We start from the raw sequence: 21,201 nt of genomic DNA, 5'->3' as shown, positions 1-21,201 counted from the left end.
GCATGACGCTGTGTAGTTGTTTTTTACTCTTTGTTCTTTTGAGGGGTTTATTCTTACTTATAAATGTCAACTCTTTATTAGACCACCAGGTGTTTTAGACAGGCAAAGAATCACAGCTTCACAGATGCAACATAAACAAAAGCAACACATCTTTTCAACATTAAACAAATGTTTCACAGCATAAACAAAATTAACACATCTTAGACTAATATTCTACAACAACATTGTCATCTACAAAGTTTACACTCCAGAATCTACCAATTAAGTTAAAAAAAATCACGAAAGTTCTCATCATGTTTTATAAGGAGTAGGTTGGACAGCATTCATAGTGTTGTTCTTTTGCTGGGCAGCAAATGCCTATAAAACACAAACACGAGACTCAGCGCCCACGTGGAGTTTATTGAGAGAGGGGAGAGAAAGAGGGGATAGCTGGTGGCCAACTGAAAGCAGGAGAGAGGGAACAGAGAGAGAGAGAACAAAGAGAGAGCAAAGAAGCAGAGAGAGGCAGAGAGAGAGAGAGAGAGAGAGAGAGAGAGAGAGAGAGAGAGAAGCACTTGGCGCGCTTGCTTTAAAAGAGGCTTGCACATGCGTAACTGAGTCCTCTGGCCGCAAGGTAAAGCTGACAGAGCGATGACATGGCCATGAGCATCCCGCCCATGAGCATCCCACCCATCGTTGGGGCGGGGGTCAGCTGGCTACTAGTTCCTAACACATAGCTTCCTGGTTTGGCAGCCTGGCATCAAACCACGTTTTCATGAAAGTAGATCTAGTTTAGCATTTTGGGTTTTGTAATGCACACGTTCCCTCCTTGGCATTTCTATTCTTTCTCTCTGCTCTCTGCTCTCTGCTTCCCTTGGGTCAGACAAGTTCAGAGATCTGGCTAAAGGGCAGATCCTTATTCAGGCTCGCACATTTCTGAAGTGTTGTTGCTGTTCCTCTGACATACTTTGGGTTTAGAATTGGGGAAAGGATCCAAATGCAGGATTTGGAGACGGTGTCCTGGGTTCAAATGTGAATTATTTCTTTTACTTGAGTGTTCCCGAAGGCAGGATAACCTTATTTGTAAAATAAGTACTTCCCACAGCTACTATGCCAGACAGAATCAAGTCGTGTAGCCAGATCAAGATCCTCCGAGGGGCGGGGCTAAAGCTGGGGGCGGGGCGCTGACCGTGCGCGTGCACTGTCGAGGAGCGCAGTCATCAGGTAAGAACCTGGCTGTGTGTCCAGCGCCTATAGGTCTCCAGTGTGGGGCGCGTGGGGTCTTGTGACATTCTTGAGTCAGGGGAGAACACTGGAACGAGATTGTCCCGTTGGCGCAGGGGCGCGGGGCAGGTGCGAGCGTTTCCGGGTCGCCGAGCGCCGCGGCGCCTGCTGGGACTTCGACCCCGGGTAGGGCCAGGCGCTAGCTGTTTGTTGGAGCCATCTCTGGCAGCAGCTCCAGGTCGCAGCATTGCCCGGCTGCCTGGCCTCTCTTACCCAGAGCCCACCCTGGAGGATACACAGGGCTATATCGCCTGCACCGGTCTGGCTTCTCTCACCCCGGGCCAACTATAGAGGACATGCAGGGCTGCTGCGCCTGCCTTTCAGTGCTTTGGTCTCCCTGGGGCATTTTGTCTGCACAGGTGTGTCCCTGGTGACTAACGGGCTTTATTATGAAGTAGAACCCTTCAGAAACGCAGGGCCTTGGAATGTAACACCTCCTCCTCCTTTTTAAGTAAATGTAGCATTACGCAGCGCTATTCGAACTGTTTGAAATCTTAGCATCGCTCTCTTCCAATCAAAAAAGGTTTTGCCCAGATTAAGCTATGGAAGGTTGTGGGCAGATGTGTCCTCTCCTCACCCCAATCCTGGAACATTAAAAACGGCCCTGAGAACTTGGTACTTTACATGACAGTCAGTGATGCAGAGTATTGGGAATAGAGGAAGACAGCCGTCCTTCCTTCGTTTTTTAAAATGAAAGTAATAAAGTTTAAGTCTTTGGTCCCTGAGTAATCCATTAAAATGAAAAAGGAACGTTGGAGGAGGGACACTTGGTAACATAGTATTCAATTACCTTTACAGACAGGCACCTTGAAAGGGAGGTAAAGGCAGCTCAGATGGAGGGACTGGCTGACTATGGACATTATACAACAGCCCGTCTCAGTATTGAGGACAGTGGGAAAATACATATAGAGATAAAAGGATCTAAAAAGATCAGTGGTCCTTTTTTTCTTTTCTTTGAGGTTATAGGAAATCAGGGTAAAATCCGGGCTATATTCAATAAGTCAAATGCTTATTTGCTGTATGTCTTCCTTCAAAGATACCTCCTTTTGAGTGTTGGAGACTGAACTTGGGACTCATGCTAATAGCTCACATTTTTCCATACTGGGAGGGAAGATTTCAGTCATTGTAGTTTTGGCATTTACTGGGCCACCAGCCAGTCAGCTATATCTCATCATGGGCTGGGGGCTTGTATAAAATCTGGAATGACTCAAAGAGGTAAATTACTGGGGTGCCCACTCTAGGCTTGCTGAATCAAAATCTGGGGAGTGGGAAGCAGACTGCAGTCTTAGGGATGTGCACTCCTTTGGGGATGGTACAGTTGAAATGTTCCAACAATCAGAAGAGGTGTGCCTAAGGGGACAGGACCTATTTCACATCTATCTAGGAAAAGCATGAACTGTGATGCCATTTAACAAAATAACACTCGTCCTTGTAGGGCATTTTGCAAAAGGGCTTTCAAATGCTGTTCCTATTATTAGGTTGTATTTTAATTCCTAGGTTGCCTAGAAAGTTTATCTAACCTACTTCCCCATTCTGTATCAGACACTAAAAAGCCTCACTTCCTCCATTCTTGCTTTGCAAAAAGGTGTAAGTAGTCTCAGAATTTCTGTGCTTTTTCCTGTCTTGGGTCCTTGGTTTATCACACTCCTAAGGCATAGAGATTGGAAATTGTATGTAGGAACATCTAAAATATGCATAACTTTGGGTCTCATACAAAAAGCACTGAATCTGGGAATGGAGTTCTATATAGACAAAACCACATAAGTTTAAACATGTTCATTTGTATTAAATTTAGGATGGCTCGAACCATGGAACCGCTGGCAAGGAAGATCTTTAAAGGAGTTTTAGCCGCTGAATTTGTGGGTGTTTTTGGAGCTTATTTTTTATTTAAAAAGATGAACTCAAGCCAAGGTAAACACAGCTCAGTAGTTAATGTTTTCTAGCTGGGTATGTAGTAAATGCTGGTTGCATTTCTGGGCAAAATGTTTCTTCAGGTTGAAACCATTAGACATTTTATGGGTAGGACAGGGGGAGAGGGAGGTATTCGTTATTGTAGAGTAGGTGAATCACATCAGACTTGCAGACTAGGAGCCTGAGTTTTACTGGGGAAGGGTAGAACAACTGTCCCTATTCTGGCTCAGAATTGAAAAACCCTGCAGAATTGAATGGAGGCAGCTTGGCCTGCATTTTACTTAATTGTTTGGTATTCCTGGGAAGAGCTAACACTGGCCTCAGGTCACAGAACCACTTCTCAGCATTGGCAGTAGGCACTGAAAGTTTTCCCTGCTGTTGCTGAATACAGTGTTAAATTTTGTTAAATTTTATATTACAGCTCTCAGCTTTTAAGATTAGCAATTACCATTATATGCTTCTCCAATTAAAGCAGGGAACCGCTCTGAGGTATTGACTTGTCTTTAAAGCTTGTCATTTGTCTTCCTCAAAATACTTCATTAAGGACACTGTTCCCAGGTGCTTGTGGATGTTCATAATCTTTAAAGGAAATAGAGTATAAAGGCTGTATTTTAAGATAAATGTAATTTACATCATATCCTACAAGATTTAGTTCTTGGATTAGCAGAGGGGCCTTAATAAAAAATTTTAATAGACATTAACATACTAAATTGTGGCTCAATATGTTAAATGTATTTTTTTTTTTTTTTGTATCAGATTTCAGGCAAACAATGAACAAGACATGTCCCTTCATTTTAGAAGGTATGTTTTTCTTCAACTAAAAAATCAAGTGCAAAATAGCCTATAAAAGGACTGGAGAGATGGCTCAGGGGTTAAGAACACTGAATGCTCTTCCAGGGGACCCAGGTTCAATTCCCAGCCCCCACACCACATGGCAACTCACAACTGTCTCTAACTCCAATTCCGTGGCAAAATTCCAATGCATATAAAAAGTAAATAAATAGCCTATAAAATCTGTGGTACTTTTACAGTTTTGTTTCCATTTTCCAACACTAGTTGCCTCCTGAGGGCACAGTAAGGACTCCTAATTACTTATATGAGAACAGTTAGTGCTTGGTTTAATTCTTATTCTTCTTCTGTTGACCAAACCCCAGGCTTTAAAATGCTGGGGAAGACGTCTAGTCTATCACTGAGAGCCTTAATTCTTTCAGTGGCTAAGAACATAAATTCCAGAATGAGACGTAAGGTGGTGATGGAAACAACCATGGCTTAGGTTACTGTTGTAAAAGACTTTTCTCAGGCATACTGTTTCTTTGGAAAGAGCTAATGCCTACCTCATAACAGTAGAGGGTTGAGCAAGACCACATCACACTTACCTTACTCAGCAGAGTACCCAGCAGGTGCCTGAACAGCTCAACACTGCTGGGAATTTGGAGCCCTGTTGTCCTTTTCATTTTGTTATGTAGCAAAGTAGAAGAACTTTCTCAATGTAAGTTTAAGTTTTGCATGATTTTATAAATGACAGCATTTTGTTTCTATAGTTTATTACAAATCCATTGAACAGTCTGGAATGTATGGAGTTAGAGAGAAAGATCAACAAAAGTGGTTGGATAGCAAAAATTAAGGGTGAGTAGCATCTCAGTTTATTATTAACTCTGACGCTCATTTCCTTTGCCCTCTGGATTTTTGAGGGATTTTCATCTTCTTTTTGAAATTTTTCTTTTTCCTGATGATACTTTTCACATCTCTGTTGTGTAGCCAATCATCACGCTCAGCTTCCCACTTGAGCTGTTTGAAACCTTTGAGGTGAGAAGAAAGATGAGTCTTTGCCACTGTAGACTGACTCCCACAAAGTCCAAAGTTATAACTGCAACTTCAGGCCCACTGTGCAAGCCCACTGTCAGTTGCTCTTCTTTAAGATGAATATTTTACAAATAAAAGAATATGGAAGGATTTATACTGAAAAGATTTTTCTTTTCTATTTTTATGAAAGAATAGAAACTAATAACATCAGAAATACTTAAAAAGGTCTTCAAGTATACAAGAATAAATGTTTAGTCAAGTCAAAATAAAACAGACTGACTCTCCAAGGGAAAAATTATGAGACTGTAGTTAGTGTGGTTTAAATATCTTACTCTGTGACAAGCCAGTTTTCTGCTACTTAAGAACATCTACAAGGAAATACCACTTAAAAAACTTGCCTGACAAATTCAAAGTGACCTGGCAGTGCACACTTGTAATCCTAGTGGGAGGTGGAGGATCAAGATCTCAAGGCCAGCCTAGGCTACATAGTAAGTTTAAGGAAGAAGCCTGAGCTACACAACACTCCACTGGGGGACAAACTAGTTTACTTACTTGCATTATCTTTGTTAGCCATGGCATTCATGCCAATATTATCAAACTTGGATCCCATGTTTTCATCCAACAGATGGCCAAACTTAAAGAAAGGAAAAAAAAAAAAAAAAAAGGGTGAGGAAGGTTATGAGAAAACCCGAGAAGTTGAGAAGAATGTAAACACTACCCTCTTAAGCTGGTGCATTACCTCTTCAGCAGAGACAAACAGGCTGGAGTCATCGAAGCTTTTCCTTTTCTTCTGTGTTCCTAAAAACAAACATTGTGTGTGGGTTAATGAAAGTGTGTGCCTATTTTCCAGATTTGGCTGCTGTTCAGAATTTATCCTCACAAGAAACAAACAGCATCACTCAGGATCAAAATTCCACAGCTGACATGGATGGAGTTTGTAACATGTGAAGCAAAATATAAATTATAATTTAGGTCTTATTCTTTGGGCTGGAAAAAGCTGACTGAAGTAGGTTTATTGTGTTATCAATAAACTTTTGTTTGTGCAACTGAAAAGAAAAATGTCTATTAAAAACTCACAGTTCTGAATGTATAAACATTTCAAGAAAGTTACAGTGGTAGAATGGTTAGGGCTCATACGCCACTGGACATTATAAACTTGACTGAAAAGATCATCTAAAGACACTCAAACATAAAAGGAAGGGACTTAGAACAAAACTAAGGAAGCATGTGAGAAATGGCTTTCCATGATAAAAAATCCTATTATCCACCTTTCTTGATGGGGGAGATGGTTTAATCTCACTAGCCTTACAAGTGAGATGATCAGGGTCCAGATCTCCAGAACCCTTGTAAGAACCTAGTGCAGTGGCTGTAGTCTCAGAGATGGAGAGACAGGAGTCAAAGGCAGATGTGTGCCTAGGATCCTCATGGAGCAGTCAGCCTGGCCTACATGGTGAAATTCCAAGCCTATGAGAGACCTTTATCTCAAACACAAGGTGAAAGGTGTCTGAGAACTGATACTTTAAGGAAAAAAAAAAAAAAAAAAAAAAAACCTTTAAATGGTATCAAACCAACTTTTAGACATGTATTTCTCAAAATAGTAACTAATAATACTATTGGCAGCTTCTATGGTTTCAAGAGATTTTTCTTACCTTGAAATGATCCAGCAAAGTCAATATTATCTTCATTCTTTCTCTTGCTATTTTTAGTACTGGCTTTGGAGCTGACTTCACCAAATTCTGTTACCCAAAAAAAGATTACTATTAAGCCATTTTAAAAATAAGCCTGGAAAACACCAATTCGATGTCTGCTATAGTCTAGTGCAACAGTAAGTTCTGATATGCCTGTTCCATCTGGGTTTGGAATCCTGTAATCCTAAAAGAATGGGCCTAGAAGATACAGGATGCTCCAGCCTCTTGAGAGTGCCTGGTTTAGTTTGCAAGAACATAATTTACTCAATGACCATTAATAGGTACTTGGGCACTTGTGTAAATAAGAAACATCTGCTGCTGAGGTCTAGCAGAAGCAAGAGGGTAGTGAAAGGACAAGAGGCAAGAAACAGTCCAAACACACACCTGTGGTTGCTCCCTTATCATTTATAGCTTACATTATTCATCTTTTTCATTTGTGCTACAGGACTATATGAATATTGACTTTTTGGGAGGTAGGTAGACAACTCATCACTCTTCCTCTTCTTTGGTAGTGCTGAGGCTCCAAATAGGACTTCATGAATTCTAGGAAGCACTCTACTACTGAGCTATACCACCAGTCCCTTACATTAATGTTAAAGACAGACAACATGAAAGAAGGGCAACATGATAGTTCAACTAAATCTGCTATAGAATGACACTCTTGATTAAAATTAAAATCAAACACTGACATATGTGTCTTACTTTGGATATAAAAACATTTAAGAACTAGTCTAGGAATTAGCAAGAAAGCTATTAATTTGTGGTTTATTTTTTTCTGGGTTTTTGAGACAGGGTTACTCTGTGTAGCCCTGGCTATTCTGGGACAAGCTCTGTAGACCAAGCTGGCCTCAAACTCACAGAGCTCTGCCTGTCTCTGCTGGGATTAATGGCCTATGCCACCATGCCTGGCAGTTTATGTATTTTTAAATACGTATCTGGACCTTCTTCAATTTCATCATCTGACACATCCATGAATGTTCCTCCATCTTCATCAATGTCAAAGTCTTCATCATTCATACTTCCTAAAGAAATTTCATCATCATCCAGGTCACCCAGCTCATCATCACTACTCTCTGAATCTTCCAAGTTCTCCTTAGCTTCTTTTGTTTTTTTCATATTGCTGGAAAACAAACAGACTCCAAACTTGTAAAGAAAGGCAGTGCTTTCTCAAGTGCGCTCAGGAGACTAAGATACACTGTTAAACTATGTAAAAGAACTGCAGACTGTTCAAAGCATTCTAAAGGTCCAAAATAAAAGTCCCAAACTCACATAAATCACATAGTTTCTATGGTCTCTTGTTCTGATGAATACTTGGGGAAATACTAGGAAAATAGGAAAGAGAAAGTTGAGTTTTACCTGGCAAAATCAATATCAGCTTTCCCAGATGCGAAGCAGTTATCATCTTCAAATGTGTCTGCCCGAGAACAATATACAAATTATAAGAGCTAGCAAAGGATAGAGAGATAGACATTATACCCCATCAACTATAAGGTAGAATCAGGGTTTCACAACAGTAGAATGATGTCATTAGGACTACTCCTGGTGTGTCTTACAGACCTATAAGCTCCATGAAATCTCTAAAGTATACCTTCAGTGTTTATATTTTACTTAGTGTAGGATATAACAGTGACATCAATGTTAAGTCCTTCCATTTTATGTATTTTTCATTTGATTACATTTCAATGAAAAATTCCCAAGCTCTATGGATTATTAAGATGAAAACAAATAGCAGACCATTGCTACTAACAGATTATGAACAATAAACAGTCTCTGTCCTGTCAGAGACTTGGTCTTAGGAATGATATACTTTTCTTGCAAATAGAATATTCTTACATATTGTTCAAAGCAGAATAATGTATTTTCTAGAACAAATATGAGCAAGTTACTACAAGCTATCTCTCAAGTCTTCCACTATAATCTTAGGACCAATAGTTTCTAAAAACTAAGTTCACTTTTACCACTAATGTTCTACATTCTATTAACAGTAATAACTTTACAAATTGAGTCAACAAAATCAAATTACCAATCATATTTTCAAATTCTTCATCATCAACATCTTCTATGCTACCTTCATCTGCATTGTGTTTGTGTTTCTCTTTAACAACAGCAACTTTCTTATAATACCTAAAATAAAACGCATATTACATGTGTATAATTTATGACTAGAGACAAATTACAACTCTGAAAGTGTGTTATTGGACACACAAATGAGTAAAAACAAACAGTAAAATAACTGAATACTAAAAGGTCCAACCTCAACACTATCCATGTATGAGAATATAATGGTTCTATATGACCTCAAATCATGACACCCAATATCACAGTAAAACTTAACACTCTGCAGATGGCATCACACCCACAAATTTAAATTAAATTAAATCTTACTAACTAGTCAACCTTGTACCAATAGCATCAGTAGTAAGTTTTGAGCTCACTACAGCTTCACAGTTAACTTCATTAAATCTGTTTGAAGGGTTGTGATCTAAACAAGTTATTTCTGAGTTACTACTATATTAAAACAACACAGATAAAGACTACAAAAGAATCACTACTTAATAATAATAAAAATAACCCAGGTGTGGTAGCACCACAGGATCACAAGTTGGGCACCAGCTTGGGCTATATACAGTTTCCAAACAAACAAATGCCTCAAGTTCCACAAAGATTCAGAAGCCAAAATTTATATACTACATTATTAAAATCCTCAAGCTGACAAATTTCACTAAAATACTGAGTAGCAGAATTAGTATTTTAAATTTTTTTCAAAAAAGAAATGGATACATAATCTGATCTTTTCAAAATAGTCTAATATCAATAAAGCATTGTATCAAATATAAACACTTGGACAGTCCCCAAAATGCTGTACCAAGTAAGTATCTTACCTGTAGAAAAACACTTCATCCACTGGGATCTGGCTTTCTTCTTTCGCAAGGAACTCTTTACTATTCACTGTAGAAATGAAGCATTTTATTAGGACCATTTCCCTGTGCTACTCAAGCTCTTAGACTATATCTAACACATTGGCAGCTCTGAAATTTTAAACAAACAATGATAGAAAGAGGCCCAGCAGTGTAAAGGCATGTCTGCAAGTGTGTGCACAAGTCTCAACAGCCCAGACCTGGCTGTCTGTAAATAAGAACCGATAGGACATAAGCACAGTGGAGGAACAGAATGTCTTATTCTCCAACTGCACTCTAGAAAAGTTTCAAGAGAAATAGAATCTAAAAGATTTACTTATATGTATGTGTGGACATGGGCATGTAATTGCATGTGTCTGCAGTAGCTACAGGTGCTGGATCTCCCTAGAGCTGCAGTTACAGGTGGTTGTTAAGACATCCAGTGTGGGTGCTGAGAAATCAAACCTGGGTCCTCTCCCAGAGAAGAAGTGCTCTTAACCACTGAAGGCCTCAAAGAGTTCTTCTGAAGTTGCCAACCCAACCCTACTTCTTGCTTTGTTTTTGAGACCAGGTCTTCTGTGGCTCAGGCTGGCCTTAAACTTTAGTGTAGTAACCAAGGATGACCCTCAACTCCTGATCTGCCTGCTTCTACCATCCATAAGCATGATTATAGCATAATCTGGTTGTCTCAGAAGAAGAGTACAATAAGGCTTGTAATTCTAAAAACAGGAAGTCATCAACAACAGAACTTTTCATAATTTTACTTATTCCTGAAAAAACAAAAAACAAAACAAACAAACAAACAAAAAATTCAAGGATATTAGCTTTTCTTCCAAAGAAGAATTTTAATTTCTCACATGATTTAAAGATTTGGCTTACAATTCTAATAAACTGGGAGGTTGGGTGGAGATAACTAGAACTTCTAATTTAATTCTAATTTCTGAGCATGAAGAAAGGTCATGGCACGTGAACAGATGTACTCTGAATAGAGAACATTGGTATCAAATACATGCATAGGAGGATGCTACCTACAAGACAATAATGCTGCATGAAGAAGTCAGCTGTGCAATTTTTGTTTTCCTCAGCCAGTTTTAGAAGAGGCTAAGATGGTCTGAACTGTGAAGGCTGGGGAATGGCCGCCAGAGGGGTTCATAGTCTTTATGAATATGCTTGAAATCTTTATTATGATAAAACAGGTCAAAGAATATAATTTGTGTTGTTCTGTCTTTTGCTATCCTTTTGTTTTCAACTGTCCAGGCTCTATGCTTACCAGCAAGATTACGGACATCCTTTATAAAATGTTTCCTTTTCGGCTGCATCACAACACTGTCGGTATTTTCTGAAATGCAAATCATGACAGTCTAATGTAGTTGTATGTTCACTTATTCACTAAAACCCAGCAATAAAAAAAAAGTTATTAAATAGAAGCATACCTTTGCCTTTGTGTAGCTTTGGATTTCGGTATACAAATCGATCCAAGAATCTCATGAGTGTGAAATCCTGCAGCGGGTCCCCTGAATACTGAATAAAATTCCCCTGAAAGGTAGGAAGGTGGTGGACAATTTATGGATTTAACAAAAAATAACCTATCTAGCCGGGCGGTGGTGGGGGCATGCCTTTAATCCCATCACTCAGGAGGCAGAGGCAGGCGGATCTCTGTGAATTCAAGACCAGCCTGGTCTACAAGAGCTAGTTCCAGGGCAGCCTCCAAAGCCACAGAGAAACCCTGTCTCGAAAAAACAAAACAAAAAAACAAACAAATAACCTACCTACTCAAATATGAAAAACAGGAAAAGCATAAGCTGTTGTTACATTGCATATTAGGCACTTATGAATAATGAATAACCCTTCAAATATTCTTCTCATGTATACCATACTAAACACACAAATACACAAACATTTTATCATGCACTGGTAATTTTATAGGTAATATTTATAATGGAGAACCAAACACTGAAAAAGTAATCCCAGGAATTGGAGGAGAGAGCAGCCTTCCCCAGACGAGCCAGCTTGTAACAGGCAGCTGCTGTCTGCTCATGTGCTGTACCCCATTCATCTCAGAAGGGCAATTTGTTCTCTGTAGTACAAGTCATTGGTCCTCAACAATGGCAGAACATATCAGATTCCATATGTCGGGAAAACCGTGCCATCAATTACTGATGATCAAAACTACTTACATACTTTTAAGAGTGTTTTAGACTCACCTCAAGGATAGTCTTTGCAAAAAGGGCCACAGAAGGGTGGAAATGTTCAGATAACTATAGAAGAAAAATGTGAATGTCATCATTTCTAAGGTCAATTGTTAGCAAAATTACAAGTTCTTTGAGAAAAATCTGAGAACTGAAATAATATATAAAAAAGTGATCCTCAAATATTTTGGTTTCCAAACCACATGTATACTTAAAAATCTGTGATTTTAAGAGCTTCTAGCTAAGTGGGTTATTTTTATATTTATTAGAAATTAAAACAGGAAAATTTTAAATGTTTATAGTTCATTTAAATTAATAAATTCAGAAGCTGGAGAGACAGTTCAGCAGTTGAGAGCACCTAATGCACTTGCAGAGGTCCTGGGTTCAGGTTCCAGCACTCACATGGTGGCTCATAACTGCCTGTAACTACAATTCCAGAAGATCTGACACCCTCTTCTGGCCTCCTTGGGAACCAGGCATGCACATGGGTCAGCAAAATACTCATACACATAAAATGAAAATAATGTACCCACTAGATATTTATATAAGCATGTTCATGAAAAATATTTTTTCAGAAAAATTATAAAAATTAAGAAGCATTAACTCATTTTGCAAAATATTAGTCAATTAATACTTTTGTGTTTGATGGAGAGAACACAATGCAGTTTTAAATCTTTTCCTGTATTCGATACTATTTGAAATATATGAAGAAAATCAAGCCTCAAACAGATCGGTGGTTGAAAAAAAAGATTTAACAAGTCTTTCACTTATGTGTGGATTTTCTTCTGTGATGCTATACCAACAGGGAAATTAATTGCAAGGTAGAATCAACCATACCAATTGGCCTTAGGCATTTGTTACTTAGAGATAACTGGTCACAAGTGTTTACCTACATGTGAGTGTGCAACAATGTATACTGGTCATTTGAAAAATATTGGATGAATTGGGCAGTTTCTCCAAATTGCACAAAATTCTACTGTTGGTGTGATCACTAACTTTATTAGCAAACTTTGTATAAAGGTTTGATCCCATGGCACTGCTTATGAGAGCTTAACATTTCATCTTCCTTGTGAGTTAATTCTGTCACTAATAACAAATACCATTAGTTGTTTTGCCTGAAACAAAAGAATCCATGACTTCATTTACAAGCAAAAAATGTGTCTAGTAAACAGTATGCCAGTCAGTCTATCAGGAAGTAGCTACACGGGACAGGAACAGGTGACCAAATTCTACCTTGAGACACAGTTTGAGCTTTACACTTAAGGTGCACAGCAGGAGTGGATATGCACATTCACCACATACACAGGGATGTATTTAAAGTCAAGATAATGAAAGCAATGCTAGCTTTATCACTTGGAAGGGATACTGACTTCCCCCCCCCTATTTATTACAAGTACAAGCAGAGAAGAATATAATGGAATTTATGGTTACAAATGCAGCTGGGTGTCACCATCTTTAATTGTATCAGGGTACTAGCAGTTCACCCCATCTTCTTTTTATATCACCTGTGCTACAACTAACACAGTGACAAAGAAAGGGACACCCTAGTGTTACTAGGACAGTAGCTGTGATCTAGGAGACTCCATGGAGTGATGTGAGCATCTGTGGTCACATTGCAAGATTTAAGTGCATAGGAAGAAACCCACTGTCTGTTAATCATAGGAAGGCTCTTAGAAACCCAATTCCTCTACTTCATTTACAAAATAACTTAGCAGCTACATGCAACAATCTACATTCTTATTTGTAAGCCAGGCATGATATTTAATTACATACACAAATGTTTCTGTAAAATAAAGATACCACATTATATTTTGCCCACATGTAATTTCATATTAACTTCATCATTTGCAAAAAGTCCCAATGTGTTATAAGCCATGAAAGCAAGATTAATGTGCCACAAACAAAAGGTAGAAGAAATTATTTTACCTTTCTGAGCTCCCAAAGGCTTGTATTTTCAGCTCCACAGAACAACGGATTTCTACTGAATGGATCATATGTCTTTAACTGCTTGCCACCTAAGAACAAAGTATTTTTGATATGCTTTAAGTTCCTAGATGAAAAAGACACTTCAAACTATCACCACCAACAAATGTTCTCAGACAGACCTAATCTTCAAAATTGCTAGCAGTTCAGTAATCCAATTCTAGACTAAAAACACAAAGTTCCTTAAACAATTTATCTTGATGTCTGCTCTGTACATTTTTTCTTTTTTCCTGAAGAAACTTGGCAACATACTAGACTCAACTGCAGAAAAATCAATCTTTTCAGTAATTTTCAAGCAGCCAGAGAAAGTGCTAAGAAAACAACTCATAAATGGCAAGATGTAAGTAAAAAACCTATAGGAATAAGACTAGTAGCATACGTTAAAGTTGTAGTTATCCAAAACCTTGCTATGAAATTACATTCAGAAATTTTTTCCTTGGAACAGATTTGTAGTTTGTAGAAACACAGAAATAAAAGAGATTAAAATTTCCTTTTCCATTCAACTTTTACTTATTAACTGTGTGTGCATATATGTGTGGGTGTGAGTGTGCAAGTGCCACAAGGCTGCATGTGGAGATCAGAAAATAATTTTCAGGAGCCAGGTCTCCTTCCAGTCCAAGATGTGGGTCCTAGAGATTGAACGCTGGCCATGAGGGTGGGAACAAGTGGTTTTCCCTTTCCTTGGTGAGTGATCTCACCAGCCCCAGAAATTAACATTTTAAGCAACGTTTTTGAAATAGACAAATGTGTAACCCTAATCCATGCTTGCTATCCTCCTAAAGGATGACAGCTTGTGCTCTGGATAGGTAAGTCCTTATAAAAACCTTCCTGCCAACCACCAGCATTCTCTTTAATCTATCTGGAATGGAAATTTAAAGTCGAATTATTTTAGCCATAAGTTCAAAAAGAAATCTGAAGACATGGGTCTGGCATTGTCTTCTTCAGTCCAAGGCTAGTGTTCTTTTCTTTTTGGCCTCAGATAAAAAGAGTGCATACCTAAACTTTCTCTTGGCTCTAATATTCTATTAACAGACTTCTCTTCCTCTGATGTGTGTGAGCAGACAGACAGAAGTCACTTAAGGTTTCTGTTTCCCAGAAAGTCTTTGATAATAAAAACTTGCTTTAAGGGGGTCTGAGAGGTGCCTCAGCACTTCCAGAGGATCTGGGTTCAATTCCCAGCACCCACACGGTGGCTCACAACTGCCTATAACTCCAGTTCCAGGGGCTCCAATGCTCTCCTCTCACTTTCCGGTCACCAGGCATGCATGTATGCATAGACATATTAGGCTAAACACACAGACACAAAAAGTAAGACATTTAAAACAAAACCTTGCTTTAAGAAACTGTGAGGGTGAATGATTGTCACACAAAAACTGAGAATGATCACAGAGATAGGTTCAAATACAGTTCCATTCAGAAATCAAACTTAATGTGAGCCACACGTGGGTGTCTGCATGTGCTCTGACTAAAGTGCCTCAATGAGGCATAAATTCTTATTTATAACGGAAAGAAATGATTCACAGTGCATCTAGCATTTCATTTTTCTTTCACCTAATTTTCACACATTTATTTAAAATGTGTAGTTCTGCTAATAAGGATTATCTGTGATTCCCTACCACTAGAATTTTATGGTTGCAAATGTAGTTCAGTCATATAATGCTTGCTCAGCACACCCAAAGGCTATGGGTTCCACCCCCAGCAGTCTCATTCTCTCTCTCTCTCTCACACACACACACACTCTGCTGATGAAAGAAGAAACTTATTCCTTCATTTAAAAGCTCAAGGATCAAGTCAAAGCCCCTCACCCTTCAGGTTGTCAAAGTGCACCCAGGAAGCAGTCTTGGATTTCTTGGCTTCTGTGCTGTTTGCTGTCACTGTGTCTTCTGCCCCGACTTCCTTCACCTCCTCTAATGCTGTCTCTTTGTCTGCATCAGTGAACTTTTCTACATCACTGTCATCTCCCACATCAACAAAGTTTTCTTCATCAGATTCCTAAGGAAAACAGATCAAGGACTGGTAGTCAATGGGAGCCACAATAAAGCCTGTATTCATTTATGTGGTGCAGTTTCAGAGAAGACTCACTTACTGCATGCAGTTCTGGACAAACACAAAAATACGAATAATGTAAAATCAAGGGTCCCACACACTACTCACAATGAAAAACGGGGATGGAGAGGTGGCTCAGAGGTCATGTGCACTGGCTGCTATTCTAGAGGACCTGAGTTCAATTCCCAGCACCACATCTATAGTGAGAGCTGATGCCTTCTAATGTCATGCAGGTATACATGCAGACAGAGCATTCATATACATGAAAAGAAACCCACCAAACACAATGAAAAAAGATTATATTCTCTTTCTAAACATCTGAACCAGATTTTAGAACTGAGGCCTCAAACACTGGCTGTGTTGTAAGAAACAGGGGCAGATGTTATTACTACTTATTTCCATTTTGTAACTGAGGAAACAGGGTGAAAATATCTACTGGCTCTATAAGCACCCATAACTACCTCATATTATTCCAATTTCTACTGTAGTATGGTTTGTTATATAATAAATACAGGAGTTAAGCAACCTGTCCATCTAGCTAGCTGTACACCAGGCAGTGAAATCTAGCTCTGTCCAGCTCAAAATCTCATAGTCTTAACATGCTCCAGAGAAATTAAGTTACCGTCAGTAAAGCAAAAAAAAAAAAAAACCACCCAATGCATCAGCACCCACTAGGGTCAAGAAGCAGTAAAAAGCATACCAGATGATCATCTAGTTGACTTCTTAAATCTGGCTTTGCTTTAAGGATCTCTGACACAAGATACAACGCTCCACAGATGAATGGCGGCATCTGTGTGCAAGTAACCTGAAGTAACCTCTTCATGAAAGCCTTCACCCGGCGCAACACGATGTCCGCTTTCAGGGATTTGTAGACAAGGTTAAGAAACATCGCTTGCTTTGAACATGTCACCAATCCTGGATCCAACATCTTTCTGTAACATGAAACCACGGTCAATATTCATTCATAGGATCATCTTCATTTACATGTAGTGGACAGTTTAGAGACTCCACAATCAATTATAATACTCTCATCTCCGTTAGGGATAAACTTTCTGCATATATTATAATGAGAGACTACTGATTTCTGCCTTCTCAGATAAAATGCAAATCAATGACCCCAGAAGAAAGGATGCAAAAAGAAAGGAAATCATCAGATACGATCCATTTGTTTTGTGATTTTTCTCTCCTTTAATTCTTTTATAAAACAGGGTATAACAATACTTTTTATTAGATTCAGACACCCACCAGAAAGGTTTGTTTACCCTCTCTCTAGATGACCAGAGGCAGCCTCCCAAATATGGCTGCAGAGAAGACCACCTACATGTGGTGACAAAGAACAGTGGGAGCCTTTACAAGATGTGATCCAATGGATCACAAGTGTCCCTTCCATACACACCATCCCCTGTCCAGAATGCTCTCTGAAGGTCCACACCTAAAATCAGTTCTTCTAGTAATCCCTTAGTCTTATGTTTACACTTTTCAGTTTCCCAAACTAACTCCTCAGTGTTCTAGCTCTTTCTCTCAAGGTCCAATGGAACTGGGGTTACTCTGTCCTAGGCTTTCATGTACTGTCTCCTTAAATGATGGTTCCAATCAATCATTAACTATCTCAGATAAAGCCTTTAACTTAAAAATTTTTTTTAAAAACAAATTATGATTTTTTTCCTTTATTATTATTATTATTGGTGTGTATGCCTGTGGAAGTCAGAGGACAATTTGTGGAAGTTGTTTCTCTCTTTTCACCAAGTGGGTCTAGGGTACTGAACTCAAGTTAGCAGGATCATTGGCAAGCACCTTTATCCTGGGCCATCTCACTGGCCCCTAAAGTTTTTCTCTTTAAGGGTCCGGTTCTGCCATTCACTAGCTGTAACTTGAGAAATGCTTTCTAATCTGAGTAACAGGCCATGAGATAGGTGCACATCTCTACATTTTACTAATCAAAATAAAATAAAAAAAGAGAGGTTAATCAAGTTACCAATAGGGTTTTACTCAGTGAGAATTAAACAATTTGCCTAATCTTACATGGCAAACTACTGGCTGACATTTAAATCCTGGTAAGTGTGGTTTAAGTCTGAACTATTAACCACTACTTTACATTTTCCTTTGTAAGATATATATGTGTGTGTGTAACTATAAAAAACAAATTAGAGGGCAGGTATGGTAGAACACATCTTAATCCTAGCACTCAGGAGGCAAAGGCAGGCAGATCTCTGTGAGTTCCAGAGCAGCCAAGGTATATATACAGTCAGAACTTGTCTCAAAAAATAATAAAGCAAAAGAAAGAATGGATAGATAAGTTCCTCAACACAGCTTGTTAGTATACATAGAGCAGTTCCAAAGAGCTTACACTGTTAGAAATACCTGCCTTGATGAGTCACAGGACAGCTGTATGATTCACCAAACAATCTTAATAATAATAAAAAAATATCTCCTGAAATCTGACCCTCCATAACACCTACTCTCTTGCAAACAAATAGTAAGGTCCTCCAGGGGTGGGGTTTCTATTCATGGTGCCATTCTTACACATCTAGAACAGACAGATGAAGCACTTAAAACCCACTTGCTGAATGAATTACTGAACAGCTGTATGAAGAACAGGAAGGGAAAGGGAATTACAATTACATCCCTGTTCTAGTGCCTTACTATCCAAAAGACTTAAAATGAATGAAGCAAAGTTTTGAAACAGATGTCATTTGCTCATACTGAATACTCAGTTGCTATGTGAGATATGTGCATGCATACATACATATATACACATACACACTATACATATATACATATAAAATATATACATATATACATAATACACAAATCTTCCTTTGCCCTATACTGCATGTGCTGCAGCACAGTAAGTTTTTGCCACATTCATACACTCCATTGCTATGCACTTACCTGTAAAGTGCTGTATAATACCGATCAGATATTGTCTGTTGAGAATTCATGACTTGGAAAAGTAGCATTAAAGCCTGCACACTAGTGTTAAAATTTACAACATGCAATACTTTGAATAAAGTATCTACTTGCTCCCTCACTTTGTCGTCACCTATCTCAGAATAAGGATATGCCCTGTTGACTCCTGTTAAAATGGCACTGAGCATTTTTGATTCAATGTCTTTTTTCTTGATACAAGTCCGAAAGAAACAAAAATAAAGAGTTATTAATTTGTTAGCCAGCTCGCTTTCTTCATGGGAGAGGACCATTTGGTTTAAAAAGCAAATTGCATAATACTGAGCTTTGGAGCTGATGTTGGAGCGAAAGAGAAGCCTTTCTATTTCTCCACACACAACTCTTTTCATATTGGGATGCTTGCGCAGTAACACCTCTAGTAGGTGGGAAGCTTTCGTGGCAATTTTGTTCTGAGGATCTCCTAGCTTGTTCACCACCTGCACAAGAAGAGCCTTCTCCTCCTCAGGCTTATCACAGAGAAGCTCGTGAGCAGCTACCAGGGCTCTGGTTTTAGTGGTTACCAAGGAATCGTGACTTAAAGTTTCTAGGACCTGCACGAATTCTGCTACTAAGTGTTTCAACTGGTGTTCGTAATACCACAGTATGAGTCTTCTATCTCTTGAGTCCTTGTTGCCGCTAGACAACTCCTCCAGTTTGTGAAAAGGATGCTGGCTAAAGACCCGTAGCTTCCGACTGTCTGGCAGAAGGTCTGTAATGAGTAACTCCTTGAATGTATCCAAAGCCATAAGGCACTGCTGCTTGCTGCCCTTCTTTTTAACTAGGTTCAAGAGGGTTTCTACAAACTGTAGTGTGTGAACAGCATCATCCTGGATCAAAAGAATCATGGCTGCCATTCTGTCACCCAGTGTCCCTGATGACACAATTGCCTTCATCCAGGTGGAAGAGCCTCCTTTTTGATTATTTGTTTTATTTTTGAATAAGGTGACTTCATGCTCATATAGCTTGTGAGCCAGGGCTTTGTATTTAGACACTACATCCCGAGGCTGGGGCTCTGAAGAGTATTCATTGCTGTACTCCATGTCATACCACTTGCCTCCAGGCTTGAGTAACAATGCTTGTCTCTCAAGAAATTCGAACACATCTGGTTGTTTATCTTTCTTTGTTTTTGGGATGGTACTGCTGTCAGAATGCTGTTCTGGTACAGTCTTATTTTTCACCTTCATTTCAGATGTATTTTTATTATCTGTTGCTTTTTGCTTTTTATTTTCTATCTTCAGTATTTTTGCTTCCTTTTTGCTAACATTTTCTTTTTTATCTGGTTCATCCTCTTCAATCAAAGACTTTGCATATTTGGCCAAATTAAGGTTTTGGATAAATGCCTCCAATTCACCTTGCTGAAGGTCATCAATTGCGCCTTTTTTGCCTCCATCCACCACTTCCTCATTTTCATCCAAAGTAGCCAGCATAAGGTAATCTTGCTGCAGAAACATAAAAAAGTTAAAACTATCACAAACCCAGGACTTCAGTAAGAGCCTCATCTTTGAAAATCATCACATTTGAACTACTGCACTATTGCTTGGGAAAGTCACAGACATCAGTAAGAATATGTACCAAGGATATGCACACTATAGGGAAAAGAACCTTCTTCAAGTTATGGGAAGATGCTCAAGCCGAGAGCCACAGAAATCCAATGAAAATCGCAATGATATATGCATTTGTAATGTATCAGGTAAGCAAAGATAAAAGGTTGAGTGGGCAGGGGGTGGCTCATCGTGTCAAGCCCTTCCCAAGCAAGCTTGACAACCTGGGTTCGACCCCCCAGAACCCACGCAAAGAAGAGAATTGACTCTACCAAATTGTCCTTTGACTTACACACACATATAGCACCACCTCCAATAATAAATAAAAACATGTTATGAAGTATGAAGGCACTTTTATAAAAGGGTACAGTAAACCTGAAGGTCCTTTGGCAACTTCAATCCAACCTATACGGCATTCATTTTCCTTTTAACGCAGTGGATTCAGATTACACATACACTAGCGTTCAAAACATGTCCACGAGGTAGAGACCAGTAAGTTAATTTTCTCCGACCTGATGGACTTGAGGGGTTATGCCACAGTAATAACAAGATCGCCTACATCTTAAGAGAAAACATGCCATCCGAATATTTTTATTTCACTGAAGATAGGCGTGTGAGGAGCTCAGAACAAGTCGGAGGGTGCGTTGCGGGTCCCACACTCCAAGCAGCATCCTCTTCCCCGGGGCCTGCGGCCGTCACCTTAGTGCCTCCGAGTCGTAACACCTCCTCCAGAGAGAAGTCATTCTTGGCCTCATCGCTTTCCTCCTCGTCTGCCTCCTCTGGATCGTCTGTCACCGCTTTGGGACGCCGGGGCTGCTTGGCATGGAACGCTAAAAACTCCTGGTCCGCCGACATTGCTGGCAGAACACGCGCGCAGCCCGTAACCCACTTCCTCTTCCTGTGAAGCACTTCCGTTTAAGTGGGCGGAGCCTGG

At 39.3% G+C, this 21,201-nt stretch overlaps 2 protein-coding genes across 2 annotated transcripts; one reads left to right on the top strand and one right to left on the bottom strand.

The window, feature by feature from the left end:
* Nucleotides 1-1,161: 1,161 nt before the first annotated feature.
* Cebpzos (CEBPZ opposite strand) lies at nucleotides 1,162-6,004 on the top strand. Its single transcript, XM_051177891.1, has 5 exons — nucleotides 1,162-1,203; nucleotides 3,059-3,174; nucleotides 3,931-3,975; nucleotides 4,716-4,800; nucleotides 5,828-6,004. The coding sequence occupies exons 2-4, from the start codon at nucleotides 3,060-3,062 to the stop codon at nucleotides 4,796-4,798; spliced, it is 243 nt and encodes an 80-aa protein (XP_051033848.1). The 5' UTR covers nucleotides 1,162-1,203; nucleotide 3,059; the 3' UTR covers nucleotides 4,799-4,800; nucleotides 5,828-6,004.
* Nucleotides 4,702-21,137, bottom strand: Cebpz (CCAAT enhancer binding protein zeta). Its single transcript, XM_051177892.1, has 16 exons — nucleotides 20,967-21,137; nucleotides 18,673-20,165; nucleotides 16,481-16,712; nucleotides 15,540-15,726; nucleotides 13,678-13,766; nucleotides 11,767-11,820; nucleotides 10,996-11,098; nucleotides 10,833-10,901; nucleotides 9,548-9,614; nucleotides 8,689-8,789; nucleotides 8,022-8,079; nucleotides 7,607-7,785; nucleotides 6,627-6,734; nucleotides 5,717-5,775; nucleotides 5,530-5,611; nucleotides 4,702-4,973 (listed from the first exon to the last, which is right to left on the bottom strand). The coding sequence occupies exons 1-16, from the start codon at nucleotides 21,120-21,122 to the stop codon at nucleotides 4,837-4,839; spliced, it is 3,174 nt and encodes a 1,057-aa protein (XP_051033849.1). The 5' UTR covers nucleotides 21,123-21,137; the 3' UTR covers nucleotides 4,702-4,836.
* Between the last annotated feature and the right edge of the window lie 64 nt (nucleotides 21,138-21,201).

The sequence above is a fragment of the Phodopus roborovskii genome, unplaced genomic scaffold (assembly GCF_943737965.1).
Source record: "Phodopus roborovskii unplaced genomic scaffold, PHOROB, whole genome shotgun sequence".
NCBI lineage: Eukaryota > Metazoa > Chordata > Mammalia > Rodentia > Cricetidae > Phodopus > Phodopus roborovskii.
This window is presented reverse-complemented; position numbering and strand designations above follow the sequence as displayed.

Coding starts and splice junctions, on each gene's coding strand:
- Cebpzos (XM_051177891.1), top strand. CDS start 3,060: ATGGCTCGAACCATGGAACCGCTGGCAAGGAAGATCTTTAAAGGAGTT. Junction 3,175..3,930: donor AAAGATGAACTCAAGCCAAG/GTAAACACAGCT, acceptor TTTTTGTATCAG/ATTTCAGGCAAACAATGAAC. Junction 3,976..4,715: donor ATGTCCCTTCATTTTAGAAG/GTATGTTTTTCT, acceptor TTGTTTCTATAG/TTTATTACAAATCCATTGAA.
- Cebpz (XM_051177892.1), bottom strand. CDS start 21,122: ATGTCGGCGGACCAGGAGTTTTTAGCGTTCCATGCCAAGCAGCCCCGG. Junction 13,767..15,539: donor GCACTTTGACAACCTGAAGG/GTGAGGGGCTTT, acceptor CTTTGTTCTTAG/GTGGCAAGCAGTTAAAGACA. Junction 9,615..10,832: donor GGATGTCCGTAATCTTGCTG/GTAAGCATAGAG, acceptor TCATTTCTACAG/TGAATAGTAAAGAGTTCCTT.